At 36.3% G+C, this 20,860-nt stretch overlaps 1 protein-coding gene across 7 annotated transcripts in view; it reads right to left on the bottom strand.

The window, feature by feature from the left end:
- The window catches only part of YAP1 (Yes1 associated transcriptional regulator), an 87,611-nt gene that overhangs the window by 22,817 nt on the left and 43,934 nt on the right, over positions 1 to 20,860 (bottom strand). For 4 of the 7 annotated variants that reach the window (XM_085575681.1, XM_021529333.3, XM_021529331.3 and 1 more), the window contains exons 3-4: positions 15,624 to 15,739; positions 7,332 to 7,445 (exon numbers count right to left, since the gene is read on the bottom strand). In XM_085575681.1, the coding sequence (XP_085431807.1) occupies positions 7,332 to 7,445; positions 15,624 to 15,739 (230 nt within the window). The remainder of the gene's footprint in view (positions 1 to 7,331; positions 7,446 to 15,623; positions 15,740 to 20,860) is intronic. The other 3 variants (XM_085575704.1, XM_031505012.3, XM_031505014.3) reach the window with 1 other exon arrangement.

Raw genomic sequence — 20,860 nt, 5'->3', positions numbered from 1 at the left:
AAACCTAATTTTAATCAGCCAATTCGAAGACATTATTTAGTTGAACAAACAAAAACAAAAAAGCTCAGAATGCAAGCATACTATAGCTGACTGTCCTTACTAATAAGAACCAATGTTTTCATTGGGGGAACTAAAGAACTTGTCCCCTTCAGCTCCATTTTGAAACTAGACAGCTATTGTGCATAATTTTTGCCTACAGTCAGGCTTTTACCTGGTGCTAGTTTGCAACACTTCAACAAAAGCAAAAATCTTCTTTGATTACATTTAAAAGAGCTGTGAAGAAAAAAAATACCAGTAGGATTTGAAAGAGCCTTGGAAGTAATAAAAATATGTTCCAAGGGGCTTTTTAATATGTTCCAAGGGGCTTGGTACAACCATTTATTGTTTAATCAGGACAATGACTGAAACATGACTGGTTAAACAACAGCTTGTTGTTTAGCCAGTCATGTTTCTGCATTGTATTCTATATAATATATTGCTATGTTACCCTAAGAAAATCCCACTCACAGTTTCATAATGCTGTTGTTATGAAACAACCTAAAAATTAGCACAAAAAATATTCCATTGCTTTTAGTTTCTGATTAATCTGACAATCCTGGATCCTAAGAGTATTGGGGAAACTACAAATATACTGTTCTCTGGGCTCATTTTGCTGCTTTAAGTGCACAAACAAATCTTAGTGTCCTAGGCAAACAGAAATATTCACAGACTCCTTTTGGTTAAAGCAAGATATATCCAATGAAGATACTATTACAGAATCATGTCCAAACTATAGACTGGTTACTCTGCATTTATCAACTATTTTCAAATTAAATTAGTGTTTTTCTTTTAGCTTAGTACCTCTATTGCACCTGCTGGTTAAAACAATAAAAATGAAGTTCCTTTTTCTTTGATTGATCTGTTATTGTTTTTGAATTCTTTCTGTATTGTCAAATGTAGATGTGCAATAGCCAGACTGACTTGAGCACCATTAAGACACTACAGCATGTACAGACTCTTGAATCACTTGTAACTAAACTGGATTAAAATGCTGCGTCGGTTCTTTCCCCCCCACAGCAGTAAACAGCAGTATTTATAAAGCACTTTCACTCAATGTATGCCAGTTTCAGAAGGATGAAAATATTCTGGCCAGCCAGAAAAGCAAATATAAATTATATTCAGCAGTAAAGTAAGTTAAGTAAGTAGCAAACAAAACTCTTTAAATAATGGGGTCTTATTAAAACTCTCTTTTAACTCTCCACATAACTCTTTTTTCACTTTTTAAAAAAAAAAAATCAATTTTAATTTTGGAAGGTTAAACAAGTTTTAAATGACTTGACTTACAGAACGCAACTGAGATTCTAAGTATTAGCACTACAGAATATATAAGACATAGTGCACTGGATAGATTATGAGAAGAAACCTGAACTAATGTTGTTTAAATTTAAATTCTATGTATCAAACACTGAAGACTACAGCAAGTGCAGGAATCAAAGCTAACCAAGGCCTCATATGTTTGTCCACTGTCTCTCTGGCAAAATATATTTAATGAAAACTAGTCCACATGTTAGACCAAAGTTTTATTAGTGAAGAGTCTACATAAGGCTATTAGCTGTGAACAGTTTCACTGTTTAATCACCACATAATACTCCCTGGGTTAACTAAACAAATGACAAGCTTCTTTACTATTTCTTACAAAATAATGTGATAACTTTTTAAAATGCAGGTTTTCCTTAATTTATTTGAGTGGAGCAAGCTCTGTATATATGCATCTGCACATCTTCATTTTTTTTTTAACTTGTCATAAGCCCATTAGAAATTATTAAACAGAAATTACAAAATCCAGTAAAAACTACTACTACAAAAAAATCAACAAGAAACACTTCTATATATAAGAAACTACCATCATGTTTCAACACGATTGAATTCAAAAACAAAAAAACCTGACGTCTTTTAATTTAAGATCATATATTATTAGCTACAGACTATATAATTACTGTGTGTATATATATTTTGATTACAGATAATGAATCATGATCAAAATTATCCACCTTCAACTTTTAACACGGTATGCTCATTAACAGGAAACTGCAAACTGCTATATTAGAAGGATATGGTGGAAAAAGTGTCCTTGTTAGGAGTGCAGTTTCCTTTCACTATCACAGCTGCTTAGCACAAGGTTGCTAGCATGCATTATTTTTACTGGCACCAGACATCATTAGCAATAAATCTCCTTTCCTGAACAGGATTAAATTACTCTGAGAACAGAACAAACCCCCAAACAGGTATAAACTTATATAAACCTACTGTCCTGATTAATTCTTAAGAAAATCTTTCGTCGTCTAGAAATATTCTACCTAAAGTAGGTAACTGCATCCTGACACAATATTTGTGAACAGATTTAGTGAGTTCTTCACTGAACTTCAGATAGGAGGTATAAATACATCCTGCTTTCAAACAAACCCAGATTTCACTTTCTGGTATAATCATAGACAACAAATAATTATTTACTGTCATTACCATAAGGCAGCACCTGCCTTTTACAAAGTGATGCTTACCAGTGAAATTTCATCTGCCTCTGCAGATTTGCAGCAGGCTTTGACAGAAGTCACTAGTTCACTGAAAACTGCTGCTGCTTCATCTGTAAACATCTCTGACACGCATACCAAAATACAGAAGTCTTTACCCCATCCTAAGTGATCTCCTGAAACTGTTCTTCTGGAAAAACAGAGACATATAAGTGAAAAATCTAATACCACTAGACCTTTTTAGATGAGTCAAATCCTCCTTTGTTTTATGGCATATGTAAAGAGAATGCCATTGCATTTGCAGACCAAAGCACTCATGGCTCACGCTCTGCTTTTTGTGCAAAAAACTGAAGGCAGATCTGGAATTTAAATGAAGTGCTGAACAGGTAAGGAATAAGAAAGCAACACTGTGGAATACCTCCTTTTAACTTCTGATACTTAAAAACTAGCAGCTGCTCCAATGATGTCTATAATCATACTGTCATCATCAGTTTTATTTCTCTTTCTAGCAGTCAAGCAGCTAATGTACACAGAGCCCCTATGGCACTTTTCATAATAATATTAAACACTGTCTTGCCTTACCTTCCCCCTCATCCAAAATTCATGCAGAACTTCAAAGAACATTAATGTTATCTCTAAGTGGGAGTGATAAAGTCGTGGCAGTGATTGCAGCCTGAGGTCACATATTTTGCTTCATACCCCATTATCGCAGCTCCAAGAATTGGAAGACCAGAAGGAAAGAAACTGGGAGTGTGCAACACTGGTATGACCATAAGCTACAAGCCTTTAAGACCCAAGTTTAGAATAAAATAACAAGGAAACTCAAACAATATCTTGTTTTATTCCAATCCCTACAGACACTTGTCTGACTACTCTAGTGGAGTATTAAGGTCTCCACACCAAACTTAAACCAGCAGAGGCACCAGAAATCAAATGCCAGTTTCCAGTATTTTCTCACTTCCTTTGAATTTAATATATGAAGAACCCTCACAAGGCAAATTATTTAAGGTTGCATTTCAAAACCAAGTCCTACCGTTATTAACTTAAATAAAGAGTTAGAATCCATTTAATGTTATTTGATACAAAAGCCAATTCTTGGAAACTTACAGTAAAAAACCTGAACATTTTTAAACTTCAACTGGTTCTAGGAAATTTATTTTATAGGAAAAGCAGATGTTCTACTTCACCAACTCCAGCTCTGAATGCATAGCTGACCTGCTTCCTCCTATCCAGATGTTCTTTGAGTATCAAGAAAATGCATTACATTATCTGAAAGGCTTTAAAATCCAGTAGGATCTGTGAAGAATGACCATTGAACAATAGCAGAAAAGACAAAATGGTCCAAAAGACAAGTTCAACCTGACAGTCCAATTCCATCAAGGGAAAAAACCCTTGTCTAAATAAAATAAAAAACTAAGGCAATCTGAAGCCTCTTACTATGATGCTTGCAAAGGCACTGAGAAGGTAGGACGGCACGCTTTTACCAGATGCTCCACTAGAAAAGAATCCTGCTGACACAGGCTTAAGGACCAACCCCCTCCCACCCCCACTCCTTTGATCCCACATCATCTTTATGACTGCCAGTTCTTGGCATAAGAAGACCCTCCTTTCATACTTAGTTCTTTCCTAGATATTAAGGTTTGTGAATCATCCTAACACAAAATTGTTTTAAGGTCGTATTTGTAGACTTGGAGGATGAAAGTCTGAGCCACAGGAGTTCACTGACACTTAAGTGGTGTAGCTGAAGACCTCTAACCCATTCCAAAGATGTTAGATTTGAATCTTGGAATTAAGTTCTTATCTTGAACTTGGAGCACTCAGGTTTTAGACCCAGCCTACCCCACAGCTGTTCTGACAGAGGCTCTTTTCTGATGCATTATTTCTAAAAGCCTTCTCCAAGAAAGAATACATATTAATTACATGCCTTTATTTTCCATTTAAAAGCATGAATGCTATACCAAAATGCTCCACACCAAGTCAGTCCACCTAAAATAATTTTTCCAACTGATTTTCCTTCCACTCGCTTTTTTTCTAGCTACAATTCCAAGCACTAATTAGAAAAGAGCTATATCCGCACCTACCAGAGAAAATAAAGATGAATACAAAGCTTCCATCTGATGAGGAACATACAGATATAAAGGTTGTCTCCCTGGAAGCTCGGAATTCAGAAGCAGTAAGGGCAAAAACTCTTCATACCTTCTGCTTCTGAATACTGGAACACAGGAGTATGTTTGCACATACCATTCAATAGCTTTCTTTTCTTCAATGGTTCTTAAGATAGGTGAAAGTGGCAGAGAGAGACATTAATTCCTCCTTCATTTTCAATCACCATTAGCATCACTGTAATAACCAAAAGCTTCAACAAGGCAAAGATGAATTTATCCTGCTTCTGGAAGTATTAGTAGTCACAAATATTGAAAACCAAGCCCTTATATTAAAGCACAGTGATAAAAAAGAGTATGGTCATCCTCAGAGGAAAAATACCAACATAAGTTTCAACCTATATTAAGCACAGAAAGGTAAACTTCTGAGTCATTCACATGCTATTTAGGGTCACAGCACATATTTGTCAAGGATCTCCACATAGTAAATAAATGCAAGGATCAGTAATTTAACTGTCAAAGAGATTTTTTTTTTCCCTTCTTGACTGGAATGACTTAAGGAGGTCAAAAGTAAGAAAGCAACAGGAACAGAATTTTGTATTTTCTTGGCTCAAATGATAAAAACATAAACCGCAATACAATGTGTACAGCTTAGGTTTTCAAGGAAAACTCCTTCAAGCTCAACAGCAGCTAGCAGCTTGTCTCTATTTGCCATCACTCTAGATCAGAAGAGCCCACATGCCTTTTTTTCCTTTCCTGCCCCTTTCAGTTACACTTGAGCTCTTTGACTGAAAAGGTCTGGAACAGATTAAAAGTCCGACCACAAAATAAAGAGCCTTGGCATGTACTCAAGCCTGTCTGGGATACACATACACAGTGGGCCCAAAAAGGGAATCTATGCAGCAAGAAACCCTTAATCAGTCTTTTGGACATTTCTAACTTCTTTCAGTTTAACTGCACAGCCTTAACATTCGATAGAGTTTCAGTATGCACAAGACAAGCAGCTTTTGCCCTTACAGTTGGACCACTCTATTTACAGGAATACAAAATAGTTGTGAGAAGCAAGAATCCTCTCATTCACAATCTCTGTCCATTAAGGCATTTTCCACACTCCTTTTTAACTCCAGTTCATCTTTGGAAATGATAAAGTAATGCATGTAAGGAAAAACAGATACCCTGCAAGATTACCTGAGTAAATGTAATTGCAGAAGGCAGTGCTGATTTTCAAAATGACTGCTTCCTTTTCAGCCTTACGAAGTAATTGTGAAGTTGCAAATTACCCACACACTCTTGCAATGTGCAAACAGGTCTGTAGCTCTGGCTGGTGTTAAAGCCAGCATGGACATCTGCCAAAGGTGACACCCCACCTTTGGGCTCAAGTTGCATAGTGGTTCAACCTGTCCAAAAACTGGTGAGCAGTTTATAAACAAAGTGTGACAATCTGGTGTTCTCCCCAAGAGTAAATGGATGTTGTAAGTAAGCACTCAAGCCTATGAACCAGAAATGCAGAATTTCTAACAGACGTTTTGGAAAACAAAACAGAACAGTGACTGTTGAGTTTTGTAGCTCTGTATTTATATGGCATTCATGGAGTTAATGCCTCTCCCAAAAGGGGCCCACAGTTGTTGTTAGGTCAACCCCTGTAAAGCTTCAAAGGTTTTGCATCCCCTCAGCCTGACCTACTCAGTGATCTGCACACTGTTTTCATTTAGCTGCACTGAGCCCAAAAGTAAAGCCTGAAAACCACAGTGATCTCTTCTTTTTTTTTTTTTTTTTTTTTCTCCTACTGTTTTTCCATGGCTCTGGAAAAATAACTAAAATCCAAAGGAGTTGAAAATAGTAAGTTATTGGGAAAACAAATCAAGGGCAAGCTAATAAGGCTGAAACCCACAGGTCATGACTTTACAAAAAAACAGATATTTTAATGCCATACTAAATTATCATTTGGATAATTTATGAAAGTAGTTTAGAGTCTCCATATTACATGTGATTTCTATTCATATTCATCAGTGCCAATATTTTATTGAAAAGTTTGCAGTTCTGCTCTTCATACAGATCAAAAATGTAACTGAAAAAAATCACATAAAAGTTCTGTTTTGTTGAATTTCTCCATGTCAACTTTGTGATTGTTAAGTTACTACTTCTATTTCCAATATTATGTAGTCTTTACCCCACAGAAAGGTTATTAAAATAGGAGCAACAAACCTAATAATTCCTCATCATATTGTTTAATACAGAAAGTTTTGTCATGATAATCACTGTGACAAGCTGGAATTATAAGCTGGTATATGTTTCAAGTGTATTTAAACAGCATGAACTATTATTTGACAATATCCTCTTTAAGATAGCACAAAGGAAAGTAAATATTTGTTTAGGAATTAAAAGATTCTTCTGTGGTAAAGTTTTGCTAATTTAAAGGGATTAGTGAGCTGGACTAAAACTGTCTTAATAACTAATTTCAGAATGTCACCACTTTGGGGAACTGTATGGATCATGTGGCAAAATACCAACCCGTTGCATTAGAAACTTGGGTAACATACAGTCCTGAAGGATATAAGCTAATAGTTTTTATCTTAAAAAAAAAAAAAGTTATTTAAATAAGGCCTCTACAACTCAAAATATATTTTAATTGTATTAATAAAAGTTTTCAAAATATGCCTGCAAAATTAAAGCTGAGTGAACTGAAGCAAATCAAGAATTCTGAATTGAGATGAACTTTTACCAAAGCGTGGGTCAAGCCTTGGGTCTAGCCAAGATGTGGTCTTGTTCTTATGGTTTATGTAGTAAATTTCTCCATCCTGGGTCATAGCTTGTTCCCATCCATCGGGGAGTGGGCCTGCAATATAGAAGGAAGGAGTTGATGGCGAGCTCTTGTTTGCCCCAGCTGAAATTGATCTAAAAATATTTTAACATTCTACATATATAACAATACATGAAACAGAAGAGTTTCAAGTTCATTTCTGGGATTAAGGGCAAAGAAGTGCTGGGTGGGAATCCAAGGAACAAGAAACACTTCTATAATTTTTATTTAGGATTTGGACTTCAATTTCCCAACTTGCTTGCATCTTTCATATGTTTTTGACACATCATTTTGCTATAGCATTCTAGTATAAAACCAGCAATAAGTCAAGCCTGCCAGAATGAAACCAGCATGTGCACCAGGAAAAAGAAGCATAGCATAATTCTACCTCTCACAGAAAAGTTCATCTAGTGATTAAGACACAGCAGTAGCAACAAGCTAACACCGAGGAGATCCTGAAATATTCCTGTCTTTCACAAACAATTAAAAAAAGAAGTGACAAAATTAATTTCCTCTTTACCTCATACTCAACTTTTGATGAAAGCATTCAAGGCTTAAGCAGACAAAAATGCAAACCTGAAGAACAAGGCAGGCAAACAAGCAATAACAAAGTAAAGGCAAGAAAGCACCATGAGCAGTCACAAAGACACAGGGCTATGAACAGCAGTGCAACGCCTCTACAAGCAGAAAGACACACACAGGAAAAACTACTTCTAGAAAATGGTCAAAGGAGCTACATAATGATGCTGTGGAGTCCACAGTTATGTCTGAACACAGAGCCTGAGGAGTGGTTCCCATATGCTCCCATCAGCAGCTTTCAAGAAACTACCTTTCATTCCTATACAGTTCTTAAACCCCTCATTTCCATCTCTATGTGACCACATACATTCACCCATACTTTGCTTAGACTAAAAATTATTTTAAAAAATTACATTTATCTTGTCTTATCTAGAAGGTGCTTTACAAATACATGTTTTTGAATTTTTATACTCACATTGACATGGACTTTTAAAAGTATCTAAATTAGATACAGGAGGATCTTCCCTGTATTTTAGATTTAAGTGCAATCCTCAAATCATACAACAAAAAATTCACTACACATGTTAAAAATGTAAAAGAAATTAGAACAAAACCTGTTGTAGCAGCAAGCCATCAAGTTCTTCTACCCTTCCTCAGTGTAATACAGTAATACAATAGCAGAAGCCATCTGGCTGTAAGACTTGGACTAATAGATTATTCTGTATAATGTAAGAGATGCTAGGTATACCCAAACATCATTATTTCACACATGAGATTCAGGTATACCCAAAAATATGTGTCTATCTGATAAATGTCTACTGTATCCAACTTTGAACTACATTAGCACTTGACTGTAAATTTGTCCTGAAGTCATGCTCCTGCTGAAGAATTCAGTCTAAAGCTGGGAGGAGAGGTGGGGAGGATAGATTTGTTTGCTTAATCTCAAAAGATGTACTTGGAGAAATGTCAAAAAGAGTAAAAAAATAATTCAATTGCATTCCAGTAATATCCCAAGGCATAATCAGGACAAGAATTTCTCACTGTGGTCTTTGAAGATCCCTTGCAAACTACATTTCTAATTTAAACTTTCATTTTGGCTCAGAAAACAAAGCCCTTCTCTAACAACTTCACTACTCCATCATTAGAGCTACAGATGAATTTCAAGTGAGGAAAAACAGTGAACACTAGACATTTTCTTCCCACCTCTAACACTCTAAATATTGCCTACAAGTAATGAGTACCTCAGCTTTTATCAGAAGCTAGTGAACAGAACAGGCAAGAAAGAGTGACAATACTGCAAATGCTGCTTAAACCCTAAGATACTCACTGTACGAAAGGAATTTGATGGAGAAATGAAAGCCCCAGTGTAAGAGCGCTGTATTTTGTTACCATGCCCAAAGACCAGCCAGCAAACCAGTAAGATGCTTTTTTACAAAGCTGGGGCACAGTAGCACAGAGACATGCCCCCAGTCATCCAACTATATAAGTAAATGAAGAACTAAACCCGCTCCTTTACTGCTGAGCCAACACTCTAGCCATGCAGGCAGACCTTCTCATTACCACCCTCCTCAAAGTCCTGCTAAACCATGCATGCCTTGGAGAAACCCAGCAAGAAATTCTTTGTAAACTGCAAAGCCATAAAAACGCTCTTAGTCTTTAGGAAAAACAAAACCAGCCTTGGGGTGTCAGTCCTGCTGAACACTGAATTCTGTACTGGTCCAGCATGTTCCTTTGTAGCAAGTAAGAACAAAATGCCTCTGAAGAAGGCTGCCAGGAGCTGATCAGTCCATCTACCTGGTGGAATAATGCTTCTTATGAGATTCAGTGATCTGATGAGTACTAGCTTACTACTAGAGTCAAACCTGGGCAAGGTTCTCTTGCTAAATATAATGCACAGCTCTGGAACAGGACCATCTGCTCACCTGGCTGTCACAGCAGCAAGCCTTCCTTGCTAAGTGCTACAAATGACTGCAGAAGCAGAGCTTTTATCTCTAGAAACTTTTGGCATTAATAATCTAGCTTGCTTCCCTGGACAACAGACTGCTCTCATGTTTCTGCTGTCATTGTTACATATTGAAAAGGCAGTTCAAAAACTGAAATTATTGCCTTCTGTAATTCCTGTTTGGTTTTGTGAGTGATTGTGAAACTAGAAGACAGGTCTGATTTTCTAAAGGGTCCCTTGACAAACTCTATTAGAGGCAACTACCAGAGGAAAGAACTAAACCCATGCTGAGGAATAGGAGACACATTCACCCAGAGCATCTAGGAAAAATTATTTGCAATTACATGCCCATTTCCCCCCAAAAGCTTCAATAGGAACAGAATTTTCAGCATTAGATAACCTAGGTCACAAAAGCCGAGTCCTATATTGCAGCTGTGCAGACCTTCTCACCAAAATTTCCAAAATTACTGTAGCTCATGAGAAACAGCAATACTGGGTCTAACCAAAAGTCCATTTAGTCCAGGCATCTAGCCTGGGGTGATGGACAGATCTTGTTGGTTGCTGAAAGTAGCCCATTTAGTGACTGTCATATTTTATAAACTTTTAAATAAAGCACCAAAAACATATAGAGACCTAAAAGGTATAGAGGCTATGAATAGTCACTTGGCCTCCAAGTATATTGGGCAGTGGAACAGGCTCCTCAGGGATGTGGTCATATCCCCAGTCCTGTCAGATCTCAAGAAGTGTTTGGACAATGCTCTCAATGGTGTGACTCTTGTGGATGTCCTGTGGTTGCCAGGAATTGGACTCGATGATCCTTGTAGGTCCCTTCCAAATCAGGATATTCTGTGATTCTATCACAAGTTACTCTTTGGGCCAGTTTCTGTCTGCTTACTAAGTGCCAAAATATCTCTCTTTCAACTACTTCTTCAGTCTCCCCTCCAACTTTTGTAAATATGTAGCACAAACAATATCCCTGTGACATGGTCCCCCTACTAGTTCTGTTTACTGCCTCCTATGACAGTTGAACTCTCACAAATGTAAGTTTAGAATTATACTAACTAATTTGCACAGAGAGATACAACCCTTCTAGGTAGGGAATTCAATCTGCACTGAGTTACTTTTGAAGACAAAGTTACAAAAAAATTAAATTCTAATTTCCAAATGCAAGCCAGCTTTCCAGAACTACTGCTAAGCCATACTTCTGTAACTAAATATTTATATAATGGTGTAACTTCATATAAATAACATGCAATTTTAAAAGCCTGTGTGCATGTCTTTTTGCTGCATGTCTCCACTTCTTGTGATTTTTTTTTAAACTTTCTCATATGTCATGGAGTCTGGAATGCAAAGCAGAGCTTGCTGCTGGCAGATAGAGTGCAACTGGAAGAGTAACAAAAGCAAAAATGTAGTAGAGATTCAACTATGCTGGGATAAGAAGTGACTCTTGCAAGACTACAGTTCCTAACACTCAATTTTAAAACAAATGTAAACAAAGCTATATTTTATCAATGCATATGAGAGGGCATCTATATCTATCTACCAAATGATTATGCATGGACAACCTAGGAACTAGAATACCTATGTTCAGAAACAGGAATCACCTGCACCTAATACAAACACTGATCTCCAAAACCTTTCCTAATCTTTCTCTGTGAAAGCTGAACTTTCTCCCATCAGTCACTGTGGTTCTAAAACTTCCAAAACTTATATAAAATCTACAATATTTACATAAAGTACATATTTATATTTATATATGTCAAATTAGTATTAAAAGACACTATTTAAAAAGGGGTGGTTTTTCCAGATCAAGAAAGAAATTAACATTATTGTCACACAGATACTTAGAAACTCAAGTTTCACAACAGATCATAGTGCTGACTGTGCACAACACAGAGTTTTGTAGTATGACTGGTTACATAGGTGCAACCTGCAACTGAAGTGAGCAAGGACCTAAGAGAAGAGCTAGAACTTGTTTTAGTTATTGGCTTATTCCTTCCTACCTGCCTGTCCCCTCAGAGTTACGAATTCAAGTGTCCATTTTCTTACCAACATTTAACATGGCACTACAGCCTTACCTTAAGAGACTATGGAATTGCACTAGGTCTACAAACTTGCATTGGGAAACTCCGTTCAAAACTGTCACATAAGAATGAAGACAAAAGAGTACGAACACAAATAGTCTGCTCCAAAGCTAATTATCTAAGGTCTGTGCATAAGTGGAAGAGGCTAAAGTATGCAGTGCTGTCAAGCATGATTCAAGCAAGAATCAGAAAATAAAAGTATCTGAAGAACAGAAATACATAAATACAATTATCCCATCTGCTGTATCATCTCTTAATTGTATATGAAACAGCCACTGTTGACATATCCTATACACTTCCTACTGAGGTAAAGTTATACATTTGAAAATAAAATGCATAATTTTACCTCAGTAGGAAACGTATAGGATATGTTCCTAAGAAGAACAGCATACCATTATTACTACCTTTTTGTTTGTTTGTTTGAAATCAAGACAGGAAAAACTATGGGGGTTTTTTTCTGTTTTTTCTGTTTTAATATACATGTGGCATATTTACAAATAACAGTAATTCCTTTCCACTACTGAAGATGCAATCCTATTTCACAGATTAACCAACAAATGACATCTAATAGAGCACTGTGCTGCTTCTCTGCATACATATGGCCCAAACTATTTTAGTTGATTACAGGTAGCAACTAAGTTAAGAAAGACAGACAAAAAAACCCTCACTTTTCACACACTGATGACTTCCTATAAAGGATGTAGCTAACTAACACTCAAAGAATAACTCATCCACAAAAATCATGCCTGGAACAGATGTCCATCAACTTCCTTAAAGAAATGTAATTTGCAGCAAGATACCTAAGTGCTTCAAGAGATGGAATTTCTTAAGACAGATAACCCACAGATTTCAATCTCATGCAAAACTACATCTTTCCCATTTTTATATTTGAACAATCTTTTGACGTGCCCTTATAACATCTTTCCTGAATTATTCTTCTTCTATTTATCCAAAAAGACAACAGGTTTATCTCCGATATGTACACATCAGCTTTCAGAGTTCTCTTCTCTCAGCATCTTCAGTTTGTTTTCCTGTTTGTAGTTCTTGTTAATGTCAAGAACTCTAATTCTGGCTAAATGGTTAAAGCTTCTCAAGGCTGTCACAACAGCTCCCAGAAATCTCTCTTATGTTTCAGCACATCAACTTGACTTACAGGCTCCTGAGGCAGTGTACTACAAATTGGACAGTAACTTTAAGGGCTAAAATTAATGAGCACCTTACAAGGCCTATACAGAAAGGAAAATATTTCTCCTTTGTGGCATTTCAGACACTTTTTTGCAAGTCCGTGATCTCTAGCTGTCGTAATACTTACACTCGTTTTTTTCCAGTATCTTTCATGAAAGGCTCTCATGCACTAGTGTATGTTTCACTGCCAGCAATATTTCATAACAGGAAACTTCTTTCTTAAACGTCTCAACTTTCTTGAGATTGGGTATTCATCCTGAATACCCAAATTCGAACATTAAGTAGTCTTAAATCTGAGCGCCAACATCATGACTGTAAGTTCCACTGTGCTGAAGTGGTACATAGTTACTTGACTTTTCCATTTCTCTCAAAGATTATTCAAGAGGCTACCAAGGAAGCATAAGCTACCATGAGCTCAGTAATAAAAAGTAACAAAACTAGCTATAAGAGACTTTAGTAAAAACAAATATACAGTCATAATTTAAAGTTAGTACATAAACATTTGCCAGATAAGTATCAGAATCACATCCAATAAATGCAGGTTCAGTATTATTTAATTCAAAGCAGACTTTTGTTAATAGCAAATAAGGGTAAGCAAGTGCATCCAAAGAGCCAGTTCCAAGTCATACCACCTCAACTGAATTAAGCTTAAAAAATCCTAACACCACATAACATGTGATGTAATTCAGTATACACAGGAGTTCTGAGTCCTTCATGCACTTTATTAGATTCAGAGCACTTGGGGCAAAAAAAATTCACAGCATTTTCAGCTGATGTTCAACACAGTATCATCTCTGAAATTAAAAAGAAATATTCAATGAACTTGGATCCAAGTAAGTGCTTTCTCAAATCACAAGACAACCCACTTGCACATTTCAACTGTTCTTTACTGCACAAGTAACAATATCTATGCAGCATCACTCTCTCACACACTTACATCAGGCAATTACATGTAAATGTTCTTTCAAAAATAATCCTTGTGTCCAGATTGTTAGACTCTTTTTTAGTTTGTTACCACCCTATTATAATTTAACAGTACATTTTTTTGCTAAGGACCCTTCATTTCTAGAGTACATAAAGTGATTCCTACTTTACTATCAATATTTTTTTCCTGTCAATTCTTAGTACAACAGAAGGTTCGAGGAGTTACCTTAAAATACAGAATTTATGTCAATATTGAAACAGCAAGCACCTAGATTTAGCACCAATAACCAAAAAAGGCAGGTCAGACCAAGGGAATTGTTTCTTTTTTTCTATTCTCCCTCCTTTAGAAATGTCCCTACATAAACATGCCCCCTCTATTGCTGCAGGTTTCCTGGGATAAATTTACACAGAAAATAATCACACTGTTTTATTTTCACATCAGAGCCTGAGACCTTAATTGCTGTGAATCACGACTTCCTGAACTTGAACAGGACTCATTTGTTTCAGGATAATCCAGCCTCCTGGCCTAGCCAGCAAAAAGTTTGATTAACTTCCCCTCTAATACTCAGTCATGAACAGCGGAGTTTGGTCATGGCTGTTAATCTTTTGGTATTGTCTGCAGCACATGAATTGCAGCATGAAACAAAGCTGTCTAAACAGACCACAAAAAGCAGCACCAGAGAATAACCCTTGGGAAGTATAGGAACAGCAGACACACACAAAATACAGTCAGACTGTGAGAAAATAAATATAACATGAACCTCAGTGACAGACAGGAGGTGACAAAGCAAGGGCAAGACCAAGCACTCAAACAAGCATGGCACCAAATTTATCTGCTTGCTCTCTGCATAATCATATGAGAAACCTCTAAAAACATAGAGTAGAATCTATAGCAAGAACAAGAACATTTTACTGCTGTCTAGTGAGAGGCCCTGCCAGGCCAGCTGAAAAACAAATTTATATTCCAAAGAAAGACAAAAGACTTCCCCAACTAGAGCAATAATGACCATCATAGCGGATTTTGGAAGTAATAGAAACACAAGCGGAAAACCAAAACATCTCTGCTTCTAAACAAGGTATTTTCTTGAACCATTTAGGGAGGACAGGAAAAAAAATTATGTTCATATTAAATGTAGGAAATGTAAATAAATGGTAGTATACCATCTCTAGTCAGCGAGCAAATGGAGGCAGAACACTGTGAAGCACAAAAGTTTTAATGTAAATTGATATTAATTGAATGAAAATTCTTGTCTTCATCAACTTAGCAGCATTTTTGGTCAGAAGAAAATTGACAAAAATTTTGCTTCCTTACAAGTTTGAACCATTAATTTGAAAAAATAAAAACATAAATCAAGGAACTCCAGTGCTCTTTCTAAGAAATGTCAATATTATACAATTATCTTATTTCAGCTATCAGCTTCTTGTTTGATGAATCAGGCATCAAAAAATTTAAAGTTTCAAACCAGGATAACTAGAAGAACATTATTAAATCTGGACTCCCTCTCCCCCTTGATTAGAATAGCTTGTGATTTACTTTTAATAAATACAAATTTTGCTTACCTGATGCTGAGTTCATGATGTTCTGCTGCACAGAAGGACTGGTGGGAGCTGTAACATTCATCTGGGAAAGCATGGCCTTCCTAGGATCTTGCCATGTTGTTGTTTGATCAATATGACTAAGACAAAACAAAGCAAGAGTTAGGACAGTCATGCATTCACAACAATGATCTGCTAGCACAGAGTGTTTAACAACAGAATGTTAAGCTTGCCAACAACAGCCACATTCAAAACCAAACAAGAACTGCTTGGATTCTCTCCAAGGATCACTGTATGTCAGATTCTCAAACTCTTGCCCTGGCCACCACCACTTTTCCAACCAACAGATGCAGCAACCAGAGGCAGAACAATGGCTAGATCAGGTTCATCATGAGTACCATAATCTAAACGGTTGTACCATAACTAGATGTTGTACCCTGGAATAAAACATTTGGTTCCTTCTCTCTTTGATCACTTATTTGCCATTTTTAAATGTGATTTCACAGATTTTCAAACCAAGCCAGTTATGTCTGTAATCTCAAGCACAGCCCAGTACCTCGGCAGGATGAGTTTCTATTCAGGGCTTAGGGAGTGGTAATGAACTGGCTAGTATGCAATCATTAGTGTTCCCAAACTTTCTCTGCATAGACCACATGCCTCAGATTATTGGACAGACTACTCTCCTCCCCACTGACAACACCTGAACAATCTCTCTGTGGTAGTTGAAGTAACCAACCACACTAAAGCAGTAATGTGAAAGGAATGTGCAGCTGCCTTTCAAGTTCATGCAAAAAGAAGAGGACAGTGGGACAGTCAAGCAACCCACCCAGCCCACTGAACTTTGGAAGCTTAGATTTCTCTGTTTTTTAAAAAAATGGCAAGTACATTCACAACTCTCATTCATGGAGGTATTAAATTAAATGAAAATACAGAAGTGTAATGAATCATTATTTTATTTTTGGAGTATGTGATTAGCATATTTTGTTGATGAGCAACAGATGCAGGCTATTCTTAAAGGCATCAACTTTATCTTGATGCCATTAAGCAACACTGCTCTGAGAAGTCCATAGGGACAAAGACAAAACTCCAAATGCACAGGAACACTGACAAAAAAATTTGTTATCCAATCATTCAGAACTGGTATCAATTAAAAATAATATTCAGATAGTATTGTTATAAATAAGAATCCAGTGCATTATTAACTTGGTACCATTCTTTCCTTAAATAAACTATCCTTAAAATTATGCTTTTCTGGATTACGTGGAATGCCCTTTTCCAAATTCTTTAGCAAAACCACAACAAGTTACAAATTCAGAAGAACATAAAATGAAGCACTAGTCACCAAAATTACTTATGTCAAATTACTTATCACATTCTAATCTTCTGTTACAAACTAGACATACCACAAACTAGCTTTTAAAAAAGTTTTAAGATACGTATATTTATGCTCTCTAAACATGCACACAAGCAATTTCAGACCAAAAAGTTACGGAAACACTGTAGTAATTCATTTAATACAGTATGTGCCAGTTTTGTCTGGGGTAGATGATATTTTCTTCACCATGGCTAGTACTGGGATATGTTTTGAATCAACATGACCTCCCTCTGATCATCACACCAATAAATTATGCTTGATGGCTGGGGTTAAACCTTAACAAGATACTATTAAGCACACTACATCTTTGGTTGCACAGGTTTTCAAATATTCAGCTTCACTGAAAAACATGCCACATATAGCAAGACTTCTTTGTTTCTTTTTTAAGCCTATTTGTTTATAAAACATGGTGCAACATAATAAAGGCTGCCATATATATACACAGGACTATATATAAGCCTTCATACTGGAGAACAATTTTTCACTTTTCTGCTGGTCAGTTTTGCAAAGCAATGAAAATAGGTAAAGATAATACAGATGCAAAAACACTGCACTGTAATGCTTCACAGACCGTGTGTTTAAATTACTGTACCAGCATGTGCTACTCCTCCCCTGCATTTCTGATTTGTTGTATTTGCTCAACTCAGTTCTGGCAATAGTGGAAACTGGGAAAACACAACTGTACCCACAACTGTACACATTCATCTATTTCCATTTAACTCTTATAAAAATCCATGTAGCACTATGATCTAATAAAATGCAAGGTACATAATTTATAGTCCTTGTTTTATATGCTATTTGAGTGCATAATAAGAAATAGAAGGAAAAATGTTTTATCCCTGCATTACAGAGCCATTTTTACAGTTAACTGTAGGAATGCACTGAAGCAACAACATCCATCAATTTTTCAAAACATATCTGAACATGGGACAGATGAATGGACTATGGAAGAAGCAGTTGTAGATGTACCTCCAGTCTTGAGCACAAGAACAGCATAATTGATTCCTCAAGACCGCTTAAGCATACCACTTGAAGTACAGTTAATGTTCATGTGGAGTTGTTAACAGGGATAGCTATTTTAGGCAGTAGCAGCTTCCAGCTTTTCCCTAGCTCAGTATCATTTGAGAAAAGTCAGCATGTTCCTTACGTGACCAACTGAACTACAATCAGCAGTCTTAGAGCCAAGAGTCATGGAGGAAAAGTCTCAAAGTAAGCAAGCTGGCTATATTAATATCAAGCTGACCATATGACTGATTCAATAAAGCAAACTTTTTTCCCTCCCACTCAGCTCAGTGCTTCATGACCTACATGTCCATTTCCTCCACACCTTCCCTCAAAACTTTTCTCCTCAACCTCCATCAAATCACAGTCCTCATATTTTACCTGCTTCACACCCTGAGTGTTTGAATGCTATGTATTAAGAAAGTGTGAAAACACATCACAGTTCTTTCCTATAAATTCGAAATAATGCTCAGCTGACAGAATAGAAAGTAGGCAAGGTCCCACTTATATGGATGAAATGTTGAAATAAATCCTAGTATTATATGGAGGAATATAGAGATTCATTTTGTTCCTATTCGCAGCACATGGACCAGCGTAACTTACTATAAACACCGTGGTTTTTTTCATTATCAAGTTAAGTATTATTGAAATAGGACATTCTCCACAGGTAAAGATCTTTCCCTCTGTTTTGCACAGCAGCACAGAAAAGGTCTCAATGGACATAACAAGAACTGACATCAACGCTGCAATATCTTTCCCTGCATTAAGTAGATTTTTTTCTCAGTGTAGCTGAATTACACAACTGCCTTACATCAAAGATCTTCTATTTTACATGAGCTGTACCATAGCTCAATAAGCAACTAGTGTCAACACAAATAAAAGATTAAAAAATATTAGCGAATCACATTAAATCAATGTAACCTATAAATCATCCACTATATATAGTATGTATTATCAAATTAAAACTTAAAATTCTACCTACTCAGAAATGAGAAACATAGCTCTGTACCGTGTGAGCAGAACAAAGTGAGTAAACATTCCTGGAATTAAAGCAACATCTCTAGGATAATCAAGCAATGTAAGACATTTTATTTCACAGAATAAATTCTCAATTCTAACATCTATCTGGCACTATATATTATTGTTCATTTCATATTCTCCGTGTTCATGTCACGGAGAAGCAAAACTTTATTAAACTGGACAAACATACTATAAACTAAGGAAATCAGACCATACCATAAATGTAGGTCTGTGGTAAGTGGCCTTAGGAAAAAAAAACTAAAACACCTACCACATGCTAAGAATTTGTTAGCAAACTTATGTGAATTCTAGTATCAAGAAGAGTGACTGTTCCAAGACACATCACCCACCATCCTCCACCAAAAAGGACTTTCATGCAGTGCATTATGAAGAGCACAAGCTGCTTCTCCTCACTCATCCTCAAGGTCTACAGCCAAATGCAAATTTTATTTGCATTTTGACAAGAACAACTGCAAAGAAAAGAAAAATGTTCTTCTATTATGTACACAAAGAGAACTTCTGCAGTTACTAAGAATCAGAATTTCTAATTGGAAGAAATCTTTACTGGCATTAAACACTATCACATGCCTGAAGATTTGTCAGATTCAAATTCTAACCAAATTTTAGAGTTTAAGGTTTGTGTTTGTTGTGGTGGTGGTTTGTTTCCTTTTTTTGAAGGAGAAGGGTGTTGAAGATTTTGATTTGAGTTTCTGGTTAGTTTTTTTTTTTAAAGTATATTGGAAAAGAAGCAGGAGATCTAGCGACCAAAAAAAGAAAAGGAAATTTACTTTTTATTTTAAGAACCTTTTGGATCCTAGTAGATTAATAAAATAACACCATTTTAAAAACAAAGACCTCATCTGCCCCTTGTACAAAGTGTAAGATAACTTCCCATTCATTCTCCAGTTGCTGCACTGAAATGACACATGCTATTTTGTTAAAAGCTATGTCAGAAACAAACTAACACAAAAAAGACACTCAAATAATCATTTAAATTCTTCAAGAAAGGTTTATCTAAGAGGCCTTCAGTTTTGATATTATGCAGTATATATTACAACTACAGAGTCCCCATTGGCAGGTACACTTTCCAGGGCATGCTGAGAACTTAATTTCAGCATTCCCAGTCATTACAAAATCATATGTCTTTCTTGCCCTTTTTGCCTTTATTAGCATACAGTCACCTTATATATGCTGTATAATTTATAATTAGAACTCCCCTTTCACAGAAACAGAACTCCTTAGGACAGACACTATTAACATAAGCAGGTCAGAACTGCAAGACTATTTCACTGAAGTGTGCAATAGAAACGTAACGTTAGGAAGAAAAGCAAAAGAGAATGAACAGATATTCTAATCCTCTGTACCAGATGATCATACTGTATGAAATTTCTGCAACAGCAAAAAAACATAAGAGGTCTGATCTACACAAAAAAGAATAGATAAGAATAAATAATCCACCACTTCTCAGTATATTTGGACATGGCTCTTCATGAAAGGCCATTTAAAAAATTTAGTCTCAAACTCACAGAAAGACAAGTTTTTCCTAAGTATAAAAGCATCACTATAAAAACTATGCAAACATCTCTCCATAATGCAATACTTGTGTTTTAACAGTCTAGAAAAGACTTATATTTTATGTCTGTGAGAAAATTATTTTTAGTCTCTAGTGAACTTGAGATGACTAACCTTGGATTTTGGTTTTCAGATTTTTGGGACTCCTAAGAATTCACTGGAAATCACATTTTATGAAAAGCAAAACACGAACGCATACCACTGACCGCATCATGACAGACCTCCCAAGGGTGTTGACGTGGCACTGAGTGCTTTTTGTTCTGGGGATAGCTAGGGAAGTTTTTGCATAATA

The sequence above is a fragment of the Lonchura striata genome, chromosome 1, assembly GCF_050655825.1.
Source record: "Lonchura striata isolate lonStrDom1 chromosome 1, ASM5065582v1, whole genome shotgun sequence".
In the NCBI taxonomy this organism is placed as follows: domain Eukaryota; kingdom Metazoa; phylum Chordata; class Aves; order Passeriformes; family Estrildidae; genus Lonchura; species Lonchura striata.
The sequence above is the reverse complement of the archived record's forward strand: the minus strand, read 5'-3'. Positions and strand labels throughout refer to the sequence as shown.